Below are 18,778 nucleotides of genomic sequence, written 5' to 3'. Positions count from 1 at the left end.
TGTGTATCATATACATCATTAATTACACCAATAACGTAATAATAAATCTACTCTTAATCTAAAACACTCATTTTAATGTAAGGACTAAGTACAGCATGTTGTTATTATTCATGGTACAGTATATCTAATTGTGCAGTTCAGTGATCTGTACAGTCTGTGCAGTCTGCTCAGTGCTGTTCAAAAATCTGTATTATTTCCATATCTAAATGTGATATTATATACATGTATCTGTTGTTCAATTAAGTTTTCTTTAACATATTTTGTGCAGTGAGTATTTTTACTTGTGCTGGCCGTTTATATCCTCTACTCCTGGTAGTCTTCATGAGTCCAGCTGGGCAACAGCTACACCATTTGGTCAGTATGGGACAGTGCACCTCCCTCTGGATGTGAATGACCTTGGAGAAATGACAGCCTTTAATCTGTCTAATACACCTAGGGAAAGTGAATGGAAAAACATTTATATGCTTAGGTCTAGAGGAGAGAAAAAATGTGAATTAAAGGTGGCGGGAAAGATGAGATGTGGATAGACCAGGTGAAGTAAGAGGAGACAGTCAGCTGGGAATTCAGTTCTATTTTTATTCTTCTTGGACTCTCCATACCCAAAACCCAGCCTCCCAGGCAAGAACAAGTATGTCCTATACCACCAACATTAAAACAACAACCTATTTTTTCACTAGCATTATCTTGCTCCTGATCTGTTACAATTCAACTATATTTCAGCCACCTATAAAAAGCTAAAAAAAACTTGATCATGTTGCCATTTTTGTCAACCATGGTATGAAGTGAATTTAAAATAATACATGAAACATGAAAAGCAACTATACAAATGACATGAACACGTGAAAGCAAATGACACAAGAAACCATGTTAAAAACAAACATGTTTACAACATAGGAAAAACTAGCTGCACCTCTATGCTCTAAGGTACATTGTCTTTAATTCTCTCCCTGCATGCAGCAAGGCACTGACTCCGCCATGGTGTACCTAGCAATCTGCAAAGCTGCGGTGATCAGCTTTACTTTCATTTCTAAATTCCTATTACCTGCTTTCAACCCATAACAGTAGGCTATCTCTTTCATTATAAAAGCCAGAAAACTATTCTAGCCAGTCCTCAACCATATTCTCACTGAGTCCGTACTGTACCTCACAGGATTCGTTCTGAAAAGGTCAGTGAAATGGGCTGCCGTGTGGGCTCATCAGCCATGGCCAAGCCCAGGTGATGTGTGCCTGTCTGTCACAGTCACACTCTCCTGCTTCACCAGTCCCTCTGGAGCTCGTAGAGGAGCTCAGGGTGCTACTGTAACAGGCCTCCTGGGGTTCCGCTCTCGGGGCAATACAAGTGGAAACGAGACCCCCCCCCGCCCCTGGCCACGCACAGCCATTGGGCCATCCTACATAGACAATAAATAATTCAAAACACATTAGAGTAAAGATAATTGCATATCTCAATATATCTCCCGTCTCCGGTTCCTCGTCCATTCTAGTGCACGTACATTTTTGTGTTCCTTTTATGTACAGCAGCTTCTATCTCACCTGGTGGAAAAAAAACTGTATCCTTTCTGTAACGCCACCGCGTTGAGCTTTCTATTCATTCTGCCGCTAGACACCAGGGGCTTTGAGAGAGTCAGTGGCTCGCTGTCACTGCCAGGGACAGATTCATTATTTCATTGATCTGAGCGTCTGTTCATCTGTCACTGCTTTCATTAAAGTGGCGGAGGAGGTGAGCGCAGGTGAACTGGCAGACACAGAAGGCTGAGCAACAGAAAAAACATGACACACAAGTCACGCACATCTCCTCTCGACCTGCTTCTCCGGGACACACTGTGGTCTATTTTTACTCCTTCGCACTTGTTTTTCCCTCTTCCACATTTCATCTAATGCTTTTTTTAAAAGAACTACCTTGTCATCACCATCGTCTTTGATGATGCTGTTTGTCTTCACTTGTTTTTCCCTCTGCTTGGCCCCAGTTATTACCAAAACATACACATTTCTCACCACCAAAGTTATACATCTCACAGAACTTCAGAAATAGAACATAAAATTCATGGCGTTGTCTGGTGTCCCTATAAAACAGCATAGACATACACTGCATCTGTGAGACTGAATAGCAACAAGGATTTGAACAGAAGCTGCATCTCTGGCAGTGACAAATAGAAGCTCAAAAGAACCATAAACAATCCAGAGCAAACTCAGGGAGCCATGAAATAAAGAAAACCACTGAATCCATCATGTTAGCCAAGGCTAGGGAAAATAACACAATATGCAAGCTATACAATTATACGCAGCAGAACATCTAGGTAGCAAAAGACAGAATACAATAATGTTTGAACAAACAAAAAACAAATGACAACGTGTTAAATTGTTTGTGTGTTTAAACAACATTAATTGTAGAACAGAGTGCACACATAAAGCCTTTTAGTCAATAAAAAGTGAATCTACTGTGCTTTTAAATGCAACCATTCCTTGAAGGATACATTACTGTAGAATGCTTAACCTTTCCACAATGCTTTTCCATAAACATTACCATGACTTGACATGTGTTCAAATCTATAAGTGAACGCTTAAAATAACACATTTTTCTTTCAGCATTGCCATTTGTGTGCCAGTGAAGTTTACAGAGTTTAAATCTAATGGCATAAAATCTAGAGCAGTTTAAATCTAATGATATATGTATATTGTAGAGAATCTGGTCACTGCAAACATGAAATTGTTACTCACTGATAAATGAACTTTTGATAAAGAGACTGCTACAAGTGACTGATCACTTTGAGTTAGATAAGTGAATCAAAACATTACTGTATATCAATTACTGTCAGAAAAAAAGTGATAGTAGCACATCATGCCATGTATGGATCACATTCTAGATGTTTCCTCTGTGCTACTGCTCCTTCGGTCTTCCTCCCTGGCTCCCTTAGTGGATCATGGAGCCGGGTCTCCACACGTTGGGCTGCAGGCCAGCATTGGAGGTGCTGAAGCGTGGCCGGGGCACCCTGAGGGGCTGGGTGCTGCTGGAGCGCATGGCTGGGTTCACCGACAGGGGACTCAGCTCAGGGGCACTCTTGAACTGCTTGCCAGCCTGGAACTGGGCGCCGTACGGCTGAGCGGGAGCCGGGGCGTGGGCCGAGCCCTGGAAGTGGGGCAGTGCGGGGAGGGTCACTGAGGGCGGCGGGGGTCGAGCAGTAGGGGAGTACGGGGTGGGGGCCTGGTTGTAGGTGGCGGGTGCTGGGGTGTAAGGGGCGGGTGCCGGGGCCCGAAGTGGGGGTGACGCCGCCTCAGACCTCCAGATGGGCTCGGCCAACGTGGTAGCCGAGCGCGGCACGATGACGGTTGGGGTCAGGGAGGTAGGGGCCGACATGGGGGTGGGGGTGGAGAAGCGCTTGATCTCGTAGACGCGTGCCGCCTTGACTGGCACCTGTCGGGGTGTGGTGAGAGAGGCGCCTTGTGGCTGCTGCGGCAGCTGAGGCACTCCGCCCCCGTAGCTGAAAAGGGACGAGTTGAGCTGGTAGGGCTGGCGGTTCATATAGTCCACAGGTCTCAAGCCCGGTTTCTGGGCCACGCGAGGGGCCTCGGAGACCCTGGGGGCACGTTGGGCAACGGGGGGGCAGGAGGGGGACAACAGGGGGTTGTAGTTGATGGGAGGAGGGGCCCTGATGTTGGGGGAATACTTCCAGTGGGAGGGGAGAGATGGGGTGGGGGAGGGATCGCGGGGCAGGGCAGGGGACATCGGGTGCGGTTGCTGCTTGTCCACCACGTAGCGATCCATGCGGCTCTGCCGGCGTGCGAACAGCTCGGCCCCCTTGCCTCCAGTCTGCAGGGAGGGCGGGGGTGGTGGAGCGGTGGCAGCGCGGGACGGCTTGGGAGCCACAGGTGGAGGATGGTGCTTGCCGCCTCTCCCACGCTGCATGAAGTTGCAGGCCTCTGCGCCCAGGTTGAGGGAGTCCTCCTCGGGGCCAGACTCGAAGCCGGGGTCACCCTGGGGTCTCTCGTCCAGGTTCTGCACCATGTTCAGCAGCGCCGGGTTTGGAGAGAGGCCTTTCTTCTCCTCCGGGGCACTAAACATGGGCTTGCGACTACTGCGCTTGCGGGCGTCCTGCAAGATGCCGGTCTTGCCCGCTGGCACGGCGATCCTCTGCTCTCTAGACGCCAGCTCCTCCGGCCCCCCGCCCGCCACCTGGTATGGCTGAGGAGACGGGACGGCGGGAGGCTGAGGCGACGCGGACACATCAACGTAGGGGTTGAAGGACACTTTTGGAGCTGTGGGTGGTGGCTGCAGGTTTGAGAGGGAGGCAGGAACTGGCTGGGATGGCGCATAAGGAGCAGACACAGGAGCTGGGGGGTAAGTGGAGGCTACATTGGCAGGAGGTTGGGAGTAGGACATGGACATGGCAGAAGGAGGAGGGAAGGGGGCACTCGGCTGGTAAGGAGGTGAGAGGGGCATGTTTTGTTGAGGGGGGGAGAAAGGTGCAGCTTGGGAATGAGGTGAGGAGTATAATGGTTTTGCAGGCACAGGAGGAGGAGCAGGAGCAGAGTAGGGCATGGACTGAGGAGGGTAGTAGGCTGGAGCCTCTTGAGGAGAGTAGGGGGCAGCATGAGGAGCTGGTGGGGAGAATGGTGCAGCAGCCATGGTTGAGGGAGGAGAATAGGGCTGGCTCATGGTAGGGGGAGGTGGGTTATAGGATGGGAGTTGCACAGGGGCCTGGGAGAAGGCAGGAGGAGCAGAAGGAGCTGAATAAGTAGCCTGCTGAGGAGCAGAACGAGCAGCCTGGTGAGGAGCAGAATGTGGAGCTTGGTGAGGAGCAGAATGAGGAGCCTGGTAGGGAGCCTGATGAGGAGCTGAATAAGTAGCCTGCTGAGGAGCAGAATGAGGAGCCTGGTGAGGAGCTGAATAAGTAGCCTGCTGAGGAGCAGAACGAGCAGCCTGGTGAGGAGCAAAATGAGGAGCCTGGGGAGGAGCAGAATGAGGAGCCGAATAAGTAGCCTGTTGAGGAGCTGAATAAGTAGCCTGGTGAGCAGAATGAGGAGCTGGATGTGGGGCCGGAGGGGGGAAGGAGGCCACAGACACGGAGTTGCGTGGAGAGAGCGGAGACGCCCCTGCCGAGGGAGGTCCGCTCACGGTGGCGGGCCGGGCGGGGATGTAGAGGGAGGTAGAGGAGACTGCTCGCTTCACCTCTGGACCGCTGGAAGAAGAAGAGAAGGCTGCTGGCATGTTGGCTACAGACACCGCCTTCCGGGCAGGACTGGGCCGGAATACCACAGGGGCAGTGGCGGCCCGGTTGGTCACGCAGCCAGGGGAAAACGGCTTGGCGGTCCGGTTGTGGACATTGGTGCCAGCTTGTGAGTCCATGGTATCAGGCCCACCGCCTGGCATTGACATTGCATGGCCTGGAGGAGTTAGTACCACGCTGGTGCGGCTCACCACCGTTGAATCTCCGTTCACCAAGCCCGAGTTCATAGTCATCGGCGGAGCTGTGTAGGCTGGAGGAGCTGGGGGCATCTCTGCGGTCATCTCTGCCAGCTGCTCATCAGACATGAGTGATAGCGGCGCTGCGGTCGGCTTTGCCATGACAGGCTTCGCCGCAACGGGCGGTGGTGCAACAGGCTTTGCTGCCCGCTGCCTCTGCTGTTCAAATAGCTGAGCACCCTTCCCCGACATATTCAGCCCTGGGCTGCTCTCTTGGACACTGTCAAACTCTCCTATGTAGGCTGAGGACCTTCTGTCCAGTAGGTCCAGGTAGCCACTGTCCCAGACCGGGTCTGGCTCGGTGGAGGCGAAGAAGCCTTCCTCTTCTAGCTCTGACTCGCTGCCAGGGAAGCTGCTTCCTTCTTCCTCCTCGTCTTCAGTCTCGCTGCGGGAGAGACTGGCGTCGTCTGCACTGCCGAAGCAGGTAAGCGTATACTTCTTGGCGCGCTGTCTGCGCTTCTTGAACATCAGCACACCCTTGGCATGGGGGTTGGGCGCGTCGGTCAGCAGGGAGGCGATGGTGCGGCACTTGGTGCGTGCCTCCTTCACCTGCTTCTCCTGCCCGCTCTCACCTCTGTGCAGTTCTGGGGGAAGAGGACACACATGGTTCAGGCAAAGTTCACTTTTCAAAAGCAGTTGGAAAAGTTCCTGGGACTATGGCCTGCATGCGCAGATGAATTGTTTCTGTTATGAAACCAGACGCCAATTCATACTTCAATTATTAGTTTTTTATAGTTGTATTGCTACACCTGTGTCAATTAAGAACAGGTCTCTGAAATATTGCTGCGATGTTTTAAATGACAAATCAGTTGTTGAATAGGTGAAGATACAGGTGAGGGTTATGTTATTTATTTCTTATTAAATCCAGTAAATCTACTCATTCATCTTTCAAAGATATAATGGCCTCATCGTAGAGTGAACTGGACGACCTTGACTCCTGCCTGCAGCCTTTTTGCTGTAGACCGTAGAGACATCTCTGTCCTGCTCTCACAGACTGGATAATTATCTCAAGGTAATTCTCATCTGCTGCCCCGTCCGGGTGACATCATGCCCTTACATGTCTGGCGCTGCAGAGGAGGTGATTTTAAACCAGACAAAGGTGGGTTATAAATATTAATTGCCGCTAACTGTTCTCTCGTCAGACAGTAGGTGGCAAAGTGGGAGATAGAGGAGAAGGAGAATAAGAGATCTTTGCAGAGTTCAATGCAGTGACATCACGACCCAATCTGAGCCAAGACGAGGTCAAAAGAAGCCATTGCACTGACTCACGCTCTAAATGTAGCCGCGGCTAAAACAGCAGAATTACCACTGAGTGGTGCCATGCTCTACAGCCTTTTGTACGAGCTTTAGTTACACACATTTTACTGTGTGGCCTGTACAGTATAATGTGTTGGCTCCTCTGTGCTAGAGCTAAAACAGGGTACTTTTCCAGTGACCCCTGAGCCAGTAGGCTGAAATGTAAAATGGGCCTCCATGGTATGGTGGGGTGAGGTGAAAGGAATGATTGGATAGGCCAACAAGACACAAATAGCATACGACATATCAATGGTGTGACAGAAGGGCCTAGTAAAACAGATTGTTGATACGGTGACAGGTAAGACTGATGCCCCAGCTTATCCTCTGTAGTTCAGAAAGTATCTCTGATGTCCTTTCCCGGGTCACTGTGGCCAATGACATCTATATAAAACTGGTGGCTGTCAACAAGAACAACCGTATTTCCTCATAACAAAGATGGAGGGCTGTCTCCAGAGAACACAACCATATTAATTATTACGGAACAGTGATCAGCAGACCATTAGACAGTCAGAAAGTTCTACTTCCACTTCAAAGGCCTCCTGCCAAATTCACATCTTCCACTGAATAACATCCATTAATATCAAAAGGCATTCAATTAAAAACTACCGATCTATCTTCATTAATCAGAGCCTGTCATAATTAAAATCTCACTTTGACATACTAGCTCACAGCATGGGCTGATGATATCGACTGATGATATAATTTCCACAGAACTTCTTACGACTGACTCTTGAGCTTTCGTCCTTTTGTACAAACAATCACTGTCTTTACCTGCGTAGATGGTAGGTCCCATATGCTCAGTCTTCATACTGGCCCAATAAAAAAACCTCTCAGTATGATCGCCTCTCCCAAATCACACACACCCTCACTGCCGTCTGTCCACACACACATCCACACACGCTCACGACTCACTCTCTCAGTGACTAGCCATCTCTGGTCCTCGGAGCCGAAACGCCTGGTAGAAGGCAGCCCTTTTAAAGACCTTTTGTCTGAGCCGCTTAGCCTTCAGTCGACAGGGTCCCACGGACACATGATGTCACCTCACTTCATTTAGCTCGGGATGCAGCAGACCGGCCACACCTGTCTCGTGGGGGACACCAAGCCCATCTCCCCTCCGACTTCCAGTGTCTTACTGAGAGGCTGAGTGGGGCGGCAAGTTGTTGTGGTCAGACATTGTTGGCTCGTGTGAGCATTCCATGAGTGCACAGGAGAACACATTTCACCGCCGTTAATGGCACTTCAACATACCATGAGGATACCTCATGCCATGTTAACCTAACCCCCCATTGCCCCATCCCCTCACACAGACAGACAAACAAACACACACACACACACACACACAAATATACCTCCTGACGTGTGTGTGTGTGTGTGTGTACCCAGTAAAGCCACCTCAAGATGACCGCTAACTGATAGAAGTCTGGCAGCAGGGAAGGTGATAGAGATCTGATCTCATTGACGAAGGTTAAAGGCCAACTCTCATCCAGTCTTCTCCAGTATGACCTCAGCCTTGCAATTAGTAAATACTTCTCCTTTCTGTTATGGACAATAACAAATGTTGTTAGGGGCCCTGGTGATATTTGCGGAGCAGAAGAAGTTTCTACGAGTGACATGTTTGTCCTGTCCATTTAAGATTTTTTATTTAGTTTCATGAGGTAATGTCAAGGGAAGCCATAGCTGCCAGCTGAAGCCACTTTTTTGGGGAGTCCAACCTGACCCCCTGTGCCGTATCCCCCTGGTGTGTCACCATGACAGGTGACAGGCTATGCCAGGCTGCTCTGCCATCATTCCCCTGGCCTGTACGCCAGCACTAACTCACTCTGTAATATCATCACTCACTCTGACACAGCACAGCAGCTGTCATCTCACAAACACACACACATACACACACAGACATACACACAGATACACGTGCACACCCACACACATACACATACACAGGGACGCACACACATAAACACAGATACACATATCCACATGTATATAATGTATGCACACACAGACACTCACAGACACACACACAAGTGCACACACACATATACGACACCACATCAAACACTCACACTCACTCATTTATTTTTGTCCTGGCCTAATCCACACGCTCCAAATACACTGCCTGTGCAAGTACAGTACATACTCACAATACACAAACCGCCGTACACACACACAGGTGCCCACACACACACACACACACACAAACTCAAGTACAAGGTCAACTGCTGTTAAATACGGCTTGCTTTTACATAACACAGGTATGAAATGTAGACATAAGATCTGCCAGCGAGACCCATGAATGTCAATTACACATTAAGCTAACAGTTGGAAAGTTGTTGGCCTGTAACACACATTTTACTGAAAGTTATATCAGCTGTAAATCTGCGGTCAGTAATCTCTGAAAGGGAGTGTATTAATATCCAAGTCTATTAAGATGGCTATAGCCAATGAGGTGAGATAATTCTCTCTCTTCCTTTCTCCCTCTTTCTGTATTTCTCTATCTCTCCGCTGTTCTCTCTCTCTCTGTCTTCTCTGTCTCTCACTCTCTCTAATGGAAATGAAGTAACTATAGTAACCTGTACTGTATGTGTGATTAAGTTAGAATGCCAGAGGTATCTTCGTGTGTGTGTGTGTGTGTGTGTGTGTGTGTGTGTGTGTGTGTGTGTGTGTGTGTGTGTGTGTGTGTGTGTGTGTGTGTGTGTGTGTGTGTGTGTGTGTGTGTGTGTGTGTGTGTGTGTGTGTGTGTGTGTGTGTGTGTGTGTAGGGGGCAGTGAAACAGCTCCCAGCACATTGATGCTGTGTAGCAGCTGCGGATGCCTCCCCCTCCCCAGTGGCTACAGGGTCTCGATCTGTATTATGACAGGGGTGAGTCAGAGGTTAAATATAACCGGAGCTTTTCCTCCGGCTAGCCTGCCAGCGCTCAGCTGGGGCCGTGTAGGAAACACCTCTTTATCATCCACATGCCCTGTGCTCAATGACATACAGCACCACTCCCTATAGCCTCTCAGAAGCCGTATGAGCTGAATCCCATATTAGTATGATGTATGACAGTAATGGGAGAGGGCAAAAGGCAGAAGTCAGTCTGTTGAATCTCATCAACGGTTCTGTAGCCCTGAGCCGTATCGGAGGCTGACTGTCGAAGCGATGAGAACTCCGAAATGAGTTTGATAGTTTAGTGACCGGCCTAATGAATTGTTCAGAGAAACTCTGTTAATAATATTGTACTGCATGAGGAACCTTTATGTATTTTTATTAACACAAATGGATCATGAGTCTATTTGATCTCTGAGATCATCTCAGTCTTGTTTGTTCACAGTCATCGCTGCGGTAGAGTTTATGGGTGTTAATTGGAGGTGTTTATGACCATGAAGGTGCTAAACATGCATTTCAGACCAAAGATGTCTCTTCAGCATGATGTTTGCTTTAGGAACATCAAGAACATCAAGAGACTTAAATGAGCTATAAGTGTGAAGGTTCTGACAGAGTATTTCACCACTTAATACAACTATATTAGACCTGCATGGTGATGTGATCAGGCTGCCAGTCTTATTGGTGATAAATATATTTTACGAGTAGGTGCTCAGGTTCAGACACTAAGCTCACCTACAGGTGGAGCTCTTATTCCCAGAATAGCATGAGTCGGGTCATGATGAGGGGAAGCCCATGGAACTGACACCACTCAGTTGATATCCCATGCCCAGCACTGGCACAAGATAACTCAGAGAACTTTTGCTCAATATCTTCCCTCACACAGTTCTGAAAATAAATGCTCCCAAATGAGGGATTACACAGGGATAGGAAGGCACTTAAAAAGCCTCACTGACTGACCTGCCACATTCAATGGTCTTTGTTGCCAAATGAATGCTATATGAACAGTGTGTTCTGAGAGGATTTTACTGCATTGGAATATAACAGATGGTTGCAAAGAGGTTCCAGAACATGAGGTTGAAATATGTTAACATCAGTGGATGCGTATTTCTGAATCGGAACAACAGTGGACCAATAACAGGCTTGGTACGCAAATTCAAACTGCAGTCCTTTTTGGTTGTCATAAGAGTACTGAACCAATCCTTTGTTGATAGACCATTGTTCATAAAGATGCCAACAAGATAACTAAGATGTCAACACAGCAGCCAGTGGCAGGTGAACCGGTGGTGGGGCTAAATAAATCCCACATTCCCAAAATGAGGAAGGTGTAAAGTGGACCAAAGAGGAACAGAGAAGAGATTTAGAGGTGTATCACTACCACTTTCATAAGCAGTTTTGGTCCAAAACTGGTGCAATAATTACCTAAGGTATGCGAGATCTACTGTCTACATATATTTGTCCTTCTGTAAAAGATGTTCTTATATTTTGTGAGGTGGTTTGTCCCAGACATGTTTTGTCTCAGACAACAAAAGTATGATTACACATACCTGAGCACTACCTTGCCTTTTACTGTAAAGTCCCTTTGACACTATGGAGGCAAACTCAACTTTTGTTGTGTTAAGAACTTTATCGGGTTAGACACCATCTCCTTCGCATTTCAAGAATAAATGTGTTATGTGTGTTAAATGTGTTTTTCTCTTCTGTTCATAGCAACAGGCCAACACATGAGAGTTATGGAGAGTTACCATTTTGATGGGCAACTGAAGAACAAAGCATTTCTGCTAATCTAATATGAAATTGCAGAGTAAGAGCATAATGTTTTTTGTTCAAATGCAAGTTTCTATGGGTGTAATGGGGTACTCACTGGCCTGTCTGGCTTTGTCCTTGTAGGTGGCTGTGAGCTCGTCGTCCATAGGCGTCTCCAAGGGCCCCACCATGGGCACCAGCTGCCTGCAGGAGGCCAGCATCAGGGCTTCTCTGGCCCGCTCAGGAGACACCAGCGGCGGGGGCTTCACAGCCGGAGCCTCCTGGAAGCCGCTGTCGCCCTCCCCCGCCCCCTGGCTGTCGTTTGGGCTGCTCTGGCCCGAGTTCTGGCCCGCGTTCTCCTGGAGCCCCCACTCGGTCGGCGGCGGCTGGTAGACCACCTCCCTGCGCGCCACGCCCGGTAGCACATGATGCTGCTGCTGCTGCTGCTGGTGCTGATGCTGCTGCTGGTGCTGCTGGTGCTGCTGCTGCTGCTGGTGCTGCTGGTGCTGCTGGTGCTGAGGGGGAGGTTGGCTCTGCATGTCGGCCCAGCGGTGCTGCAGCTGGCTCATGTAGCCGCTGGCGTCGGGCGCGCTCTCGTAGCCGCTCATCTCCGAGGTCTCCTCCTCCTGGTGCGGCGGCTTGGCGGGGGAGCTGCTGGGGCTGCGGCGCTTCTGGCGGCGCTGGCGCTCCTGGGCCACCACGTCGGCGTCGCTGTCCGTCTCGCCGTAGTACGCCTCGCTGTCCGGCGGGGACGTGATGCAGCCCGAGCCCCCGCGCAGAGCCATGGAGGACAGCGGAGGGGACAGGGCCTGCAGCGCCGCACGGTACGCCTCGTCCATGTGGGGAGTGGAGGAGGGGCCGAGGAGCATCAGGGACTGGAGGCCAGGGGACCTGCAGAGAGAGATGGGGACAGCACTGCACAGTTAGGTCCGCCCTGAAGATAGCCAAGCCTTAGATGTTCCAGCCTTAAAGGTGAACTATGCAAGGTTTTTTAGCTGAATTTGCCTTAACTAATCAGCTTCGGAGTCATTGGAATGGTTATTTGACTTATTTCAGGTTGAATGACGGCTGCCTTGCTTCCCCCTTGCAACTCTGAGCGGAAAAAACATGCATGCAAGTTTGTGCCACCGGGACGGTCTCCAGCCTCGCGATCATGAAATCTAGACGCACCTTAGCGTCAAAAATATGTTTTGCCTAGCGGGATGGTCTAGGGTTAGCCTGGCAAGCCAAACTATACAGAAATGGCCTTGGCCTTAAAGGAATTATCCGGAGTAAAATGCACTTTAGATCAATTTAGGGATGATTGGGAGTACATACGTTGAGTTGACATCACATCATGTCATTCGGATGTGTTTTGAGAGAGTTCAATTTTACCATTTTTAGCCAAAAACTCGTTAGCCTGGAAGTGACCGGGGCACGTCCTTTCGTCGCTACAAAACGCTATTTTTATACCTCTTCTACTGTTCCAAACAACATTACACTTACGTGGTAGTGAGTAGAGTCCCTAAAGCCAAACCGAGGTATCCCCAGGTCTTTATGTGGTCGGATAGAGAGTCCAGAATGAATTTAATCAAGTCCGTACCTTTCCGGAAATGTTATCAAAGTGTTGTTAAAGCGTTGCTCAGCTGCAGCAGCGACATTTCCGGAAAGGTACTGACTTGATTAAATTCATTCTGGACTCTCTATCCGACCACATGAAGACGTGGGGATACTTCGGTTTGGCTTTAGGGACCCTCTAGTCACTACCACGTAAGTGTAATGTTGTTTGGAACAGTAGAAGAGGTATAAAAATAGCGTTTTGTAGCGGCGAAAGGACGTGCCCCGGTCACTTCCAGGCTAACGAGTTTATGGCTAAAAACGGTAAAATCGAACTCTCTCAAAACATATCCGAATGACATGATGTGATATCAACTCAACGTATGTACTCCCAATCATCCCTAAATTGATGTAAAGTGCATTTTACTCTGGATAATTCCTTTAACGGTGTGACCCTAGACTAGCCTAGAAATCTAGACGCACCCTAGCGGCAAAAAATATGTTTTGCCTAGCGGGATGGTCTAGGGTGGCACCGTTAAGGCCAAGCCTGCGTTCGGCTTCGGATATTTTGACGCCAGGGGGCTTGATCATGCGTCCTCGTTCGACAAGTTGGGTGTGAGACCGTGTTGAACAACCATAGAGAACAACGAAAGATGGATGAGGCTAACAAGTGTGCTCATTTGAATCGGCTTTGGAAGAGTTAGACTTGGGCTTTTCTTTTGAGGTTGAAGGTTGAGCAGAAAGAACTCAAGTCATTCGTTTTAAAGAAGGATGTATTTGCTGTTTTGCCGACCGGCTACGATTGGTCACAAGTGCTGGCCTATTACGTGCAGAGGCAGTTTGAAAGACACCGGTTCATCCCACCCACAGGCTTCAGCTCTGTGAATGGTCCGACTCCAGACTATACATTTCTGTATAGTTTGGCTTGCCAGGCTACTTATATTCTATTTCTCTGCCAATATATATGGAAAGTCATGTGACCACTCCACACATTCCACACTGGAGTCTAATAGGCTCAACTGCATAATAAGTCAAAATTCTTTATGTGACTCTGTTCTATATTTATTTAGTTTTTTTCAACATTTTCCACTAGCTGATATATTGCCAACACCCTCAGTTTAAGACCTATACTTGATCTAAAGTATCTGTCAGCATTGATCCTTGGGAGGAAATTGCTTTGCCCTGACCTTCTGACACGCAGGTGAAGGGTTCCTCTGCCATTGTCAATCAGGTTCATGGCCTGGGCGTGAGAGAGTTCTCCACATGACAGCTCATTGATGGCCAGCAGCTCATCAGCCTCCCGCAGACCAGCACGGCAGGCTTTACTGCGCTTCCTTACCTGTACCAACAGAGGGAGACAGAGCACAAACATGCACTTACACACTATTCTACTGGGACATGGCATAGCACAGCACACAAGGCTTATCCACTTAGCAGATAGAGGAAAAAACTGTTTTGATACACAACACCCACTTCCCTCTCTATCTTTCTCTCTCTCTCTCTCTCTCTCTCTCTCTCTCTCTCTCTCTCTCTCTCTCTCTCTCTCTCTCTCTCTGGCACACATGCACACACACACACGCACACACAAACATTCACACTCACACACATCACTCTGGGAGCAGACCTGTGTAATGATCTGGCCATTAAGCATGTAAACATTAGGCTACCACTGAACAACTAAATCTGCACCTGTTCCCAGTGATTACTTCCCCCTGTAATTAGAATAAACCTTAATAGGCTACATTGACAGGAGCATTCATTACAGAAACTATTAGACGCACGCACACACACACACACACACACACCCAAGATTGCCTGAGGATGTGTTATTCTCAAATGCACTCACACACATATACTTGCTTGCACTTGCCTATGTGGAGTAATGTCACATTAGCAGAAACAGAAAAGCACAGGACAATGTTTTGAGTGTATGAGAGACACTCAAATGTGAATAAAAAACAGACTTTGTCTCATTTCAGAGAGGTATCAAGGCTAACTGAATAGTCCCTGGCATTAGTTCAAGTCTGTTGGGCTGCCCTTGAGGTGAGCTAGGATTAGCTAAACTGTCAGTGTTATACCATGCAAATCACTCTCCATTTAGAGGGGTACTGTTAGGTAACATCTGCAGCTTCAGTTCGGTGTCGTATTTTGTTGATTTGGTATCAAAACATTAGTTTCCATGATACTGGGAACAGTCTACCTCAGCACTGTGTATGGAAGGGGATTTGCACATTATCAAATGTTCACAAGGACTTACAGTCAGTAATCTTATACATTTCTCCCCCATTACAGGGCACTAAAAGAGGTTTTATGAGGAGCTTGACAGACTGTAACCTTGATGTTTAGTGTAGCATGTAGACTGGGCATGCGGATTGAGGGAACAAAATGCACAGGCAGTGCCAGGGACAGCTGCCGCCTCACTGCCCAGACCTGAGCCGGGGCATGCCACGCATTCACCATGTGTTCCCAGCGGAGCCCAAAATACAGCCCTCAGCCTTTGAGGCAGCCACAGTTGTCAGTGTGCCCCAACAGGTTGGGTATTAAAAATGCAGCCTGCTTAGAGAGGAGCATTTCAGGGGGCAGAAATGGAATTCTAGGAATTCCAAAAGAGGACGCAACTTAAGATCTGTTTGCACGTTCGTCGCGGCGACTGATTTCCTTGAATGACTCTGGTGGGTGCTAGGGGATTAAATGACACGGTGTTACAATGTTCATCTGGTTTGATAGTCATCCAGAGGATCCGAACCACTCCGTGCCTCTCATAGACCGTGGTGGTGCATCGGGCCACTCCGCATAGCAGTATTAAAACAAAATGGCGGGAGGATGAGAATAGCTCATTTGTGTGCTGAGTGTTGCGTGGAAAAAGAGGCCTCTACAAATGGAACCCCCTCAGAGGTGACCTTGCTCTCAGCCACAGAGAGAGAGAGAGAGAGAGAAGAGAGGGACAGAGCCAGAGAGAGAGAGAGACGCAGAGCCAATGTGTTGAGTTCCGTCACTGAAATGTAACTATTACCCCTGCATGAAAGAGAGAGAGAGATGAAAAGAGAGTGGCAGCTGGACTAGAGCGATATATTTTGTCTGTCCAGAGAGCCCAGTCCTTTGCCATGGCTTAACCATTCCAAAATAGCCATTTTGATCAGGCTGCACACACTCTGGCCAGCCAGGGCGATTTTGCCGCATGTATAAATAAAATCAGAGTGCTCCAGCCACGTCCTGCATTGCCGCGCCGGCCTCTCAGTGACCACATTTAGCTACGAGCGAAAGAGCGAATCTTGGGGGACATTGGTGTCCAGAAAAAGCCAGTGTTGAGCAAATGTGATAAGACCTGGAGAGTGCGGTGTGAGAGGCCTGGCGTGTTTATCTCTCTACTAGAGTAGGTGACACATGCAAGAGAGTTCAGCTCTCTCCACGCGCTATCTGCATAAGCCAACACACGACCCAGTTTAATGCTCCGACAACAGTTATAAATGGTACAGTATATCACAAATATAAGAGTGCTCAAATAGATGTCAAAGCAGGACCTGGTGCAATCACTCGGAAACACTTGACAGGATTCTTTGGCCTGGCACAGTGACCGCAGAGGAGTGACCTGAATTATTCCCCATTCTTTTGCCTTATCACGTCTTTCACGCATTCCTTACTGACAGATTGGGAACAATGTCATTGAGTACAGTGCAAGCAGGTTAGAAACCTCAAGAGTACCTGGGAAATGTAGTTCATGGGTTCTGAGGAACACAGTTGTGCGACGTGTGTGTTAAGAAGCATATTGTATCAACATAGGCCACCAACTGTTGCGCAATCTCCTCCTCGAGTCTAAACTTCATTGCTTCAAACTACTTCCATTGAATTGAGACTTTTTTTTTATTAATCCCATTCCTTTTCCACCACAGGGCACATTCACCAACCACATACAGATGGAAAACTGCTCTGACCATATCAAAGTTTCTATGCTACTCAACAAATGCTTTTCAGTAATCAACCATAAGAAATATGCAAAGTATGCACAAACCAACAAAAAAGAAACCAAGCGCCCACAACAACAAAAACACCCATATAAAGATAAATTCAGGAATCAGGATACATGATGACCATTGACCCAGCTGATTACAAACTATGCCAATCTCTCAACCCCACGAGCACTCTGACAGTGCCAGACGGAGCTGGGCCACAGCCCCACCGCGCCCCTCTTACCTTGGCTACTTGGAGAGCTTTGCCCTGCTCAGCTCCCCCCTGGAGCCGAAAGCCCCACGGCGCTCCCCCAGACAGGCTGACGACCACCTCCTCGGCCACCATTCTCCCTTGTTCACTGTGTTAGCGTCCTGCTCAGCTTGCTTGTTCTCTCTCTCTCTCTTCCTCTCACTCTCTCTCTCTCTCTCTCAGAGTGACCCTCAGTGCTTGCTGCCCATCCCTGGACCGTGACCCTCTCAGCGTGGAGTAATCAGGGCTCTGGTGCACACAGCTCTCAGATCAGACGCATGCTCACCCCACGCTGTGGAGCTCAGAGAGGGAGGGGAACTGGAGGAAGGGGGGGGGGGGGCAGATAGGGAAGAGGAGGGAGGGCTTGGGCTCTCTCTGAGTGTGGTATGTGCCGCTGGTGGGGGGTGCGGGTGGTGCTGGCCGGGTGTAGGAGTGGGGGTTGATACAGGCCCTCTTTGCCTCATCCAAGGAACACTTGTCCTGTCAATCTCCAGGCACGGCCAGAGGATGCTGATAGACCCTCCAAAAATAATCTGGGCAGGCGGCCTCTCAGGGCTCTTTTGTTTGTAAGAGCCTTCACAACCTCACCAGGGTGGAGTGTGTGTGTGTGCGCGCGTGTGTGTATGTGTGTGTCGGGGTCAGGTGGGTGAGGGGGTTCAGTAGGGGCGAGGAGGAAGGGGTATTTTAGGAACATGGTTCTGGTGGACACTCATGAAACAAAATCAGTCTGAAAGCATGAAGCAATGACAGAGGTGATTAAATATGATATCCACTTGGCACGTGAGAGATTTTCACTCTTGCCATTCACTTCTGAACACAAGATAGTTGCCAATAGCTTTTCAAAACATGAAGGTTAGATATTTGACTCCTGGCATTCATTTCTTAGAAATGGGAAATGACGAAAGAAATTAGGAATCTCTGAATATCAAAAATCATCTGCTATGAGGAAGCCCAAGGGTCTGGAGAGAGGGGCAGCATTAATGGCATGAACGTCTGTTATTTGCCAAGGGAATACTGTGTAAAATATGCATTTTATTCAACAAACACATATAGCACTCTCCCTAAAAAGCAAAAATAATGCAGCTGTAAGCAGTTTTGGTTTAAAACTGGAAAGCTAAATATCTAAAAGGCATAAACACATTCTAATGCATAAGCATGCACTAACTGGTGTCTTTTGATGATACAATTGACAACATCATGCTATTGAAACATTTCCTATATTTTTTTGTGGAGGATTTAACCTGGACACAGTTACATACCACAACATGGACAGCAAGTGGACTGACCGGTGTGTTAATTTCCCTTAGCTCAGAATAGGGTCTTTTCCTTCTTACTGTTGTTTTAATGCAGCACTGTGTGCTACTGCTTACAGTATAAAATAGTGAGCTAGCCACCCAGTTTCGCAGTGTGTGCCAGTGTGTTCAGAATGAATTTGAAGATGATACCGAAGCTAGTTGTTTACCAAAACTAGTTTAGATAAAATCTAAAAAATATAATGATAACTAGAGAATGTAATTCCAGGGAAATTACGAGTGCATGAAAATGCAAAAATGTACAGATAAATCATGTGTTTACCAATGCTAACCAAGTTGATTAGCTAACTTAGTTGATGATTTCTAACAGTTATGTTAAAAATGCTAACTATGTTCACACCAAGCCCTGGCAGCACATCACCCCCAT

General features: G+C 48.2%; 1 protein-coding gene across 1 annotated transcript; it reads right to left on the bottom strand.

Annotated features, from left to right (window-relative positions):
* Positions 1 to 558: 558 nt before the first annotated feature.
* Positions 559 to 17,335, bottom strand: synpo2lb (synaptopodin 2-like b). The gene is made up of 4 exons (XM_062518124.1): positions 17,093 to 17,335; positions 14,089 to 14,240; positions 11,484 to 12,256; positions 559 to 6,045 (listed from the first exon to the last, which is right to left on the bottom strand). Exons 1-4 carry the CDS (start codon positions 17,192 to 17,194, stop codon positions 2,912 to 2,914), a joined length of 4,161 nt encoding a protein of 1,386 aa, XP_062374108.1. The 5' UTR covers positions 17,195 to 17,335; the 3' UTR covers positions 559 to 2,911.
* Positions 17,336 to 18,778: the final 1,443 nt, after the last annotated feature.

This window comes from Sardina pilchardus, chromosome 17 (genome assembly GCF_963854185.1).
Source record: "Sardina pilchardus chromosome 17, fSarPil1.1, whole genome shotgun sequence".
In the NCBI taxonomy this organism is placed as follows: domain Eukaryota; kingdom Metazoa; phylum Chordata; class Actinopteri; order Clupeiformes; family Clupeidae; genus Sardina; species Sardina pilchardus.
The sequence above is the reverse complement of the archived record's forward strand: the minus strand, read 5'-3'. Positions and strand labels throughout refer to the sequence as shown.

What these genes read in the sequence shown, in the direction of transcription:
- synpo2lb (XM_062518124.1), bottom strand. Translation starts at nt 17,194, where the DNA reads ATGGTGGCCGAGGAGGTGGTCGTCAGCCTGTCTGGGGGAGCGCCGTGG. An exon ending in CTTCACCTGCGTGTCAGAAG is followed by an intron (nt 12,257 to 14,088) that starts GTCAGGGCAAAG and finishes CTCTCTCTGCAG; the next exon opens with GTCCCCTGGCCTCCAGTCCC. An exon ending in GGACAAAGCCAGACAGGCCA is followed by an intron (nt 6,046 to 11,483) that starts GTGAGTACCCCA and finishes CTCTTCCCCCAG; the next exon opens with AACTGCACAGAGGTGAGAGC.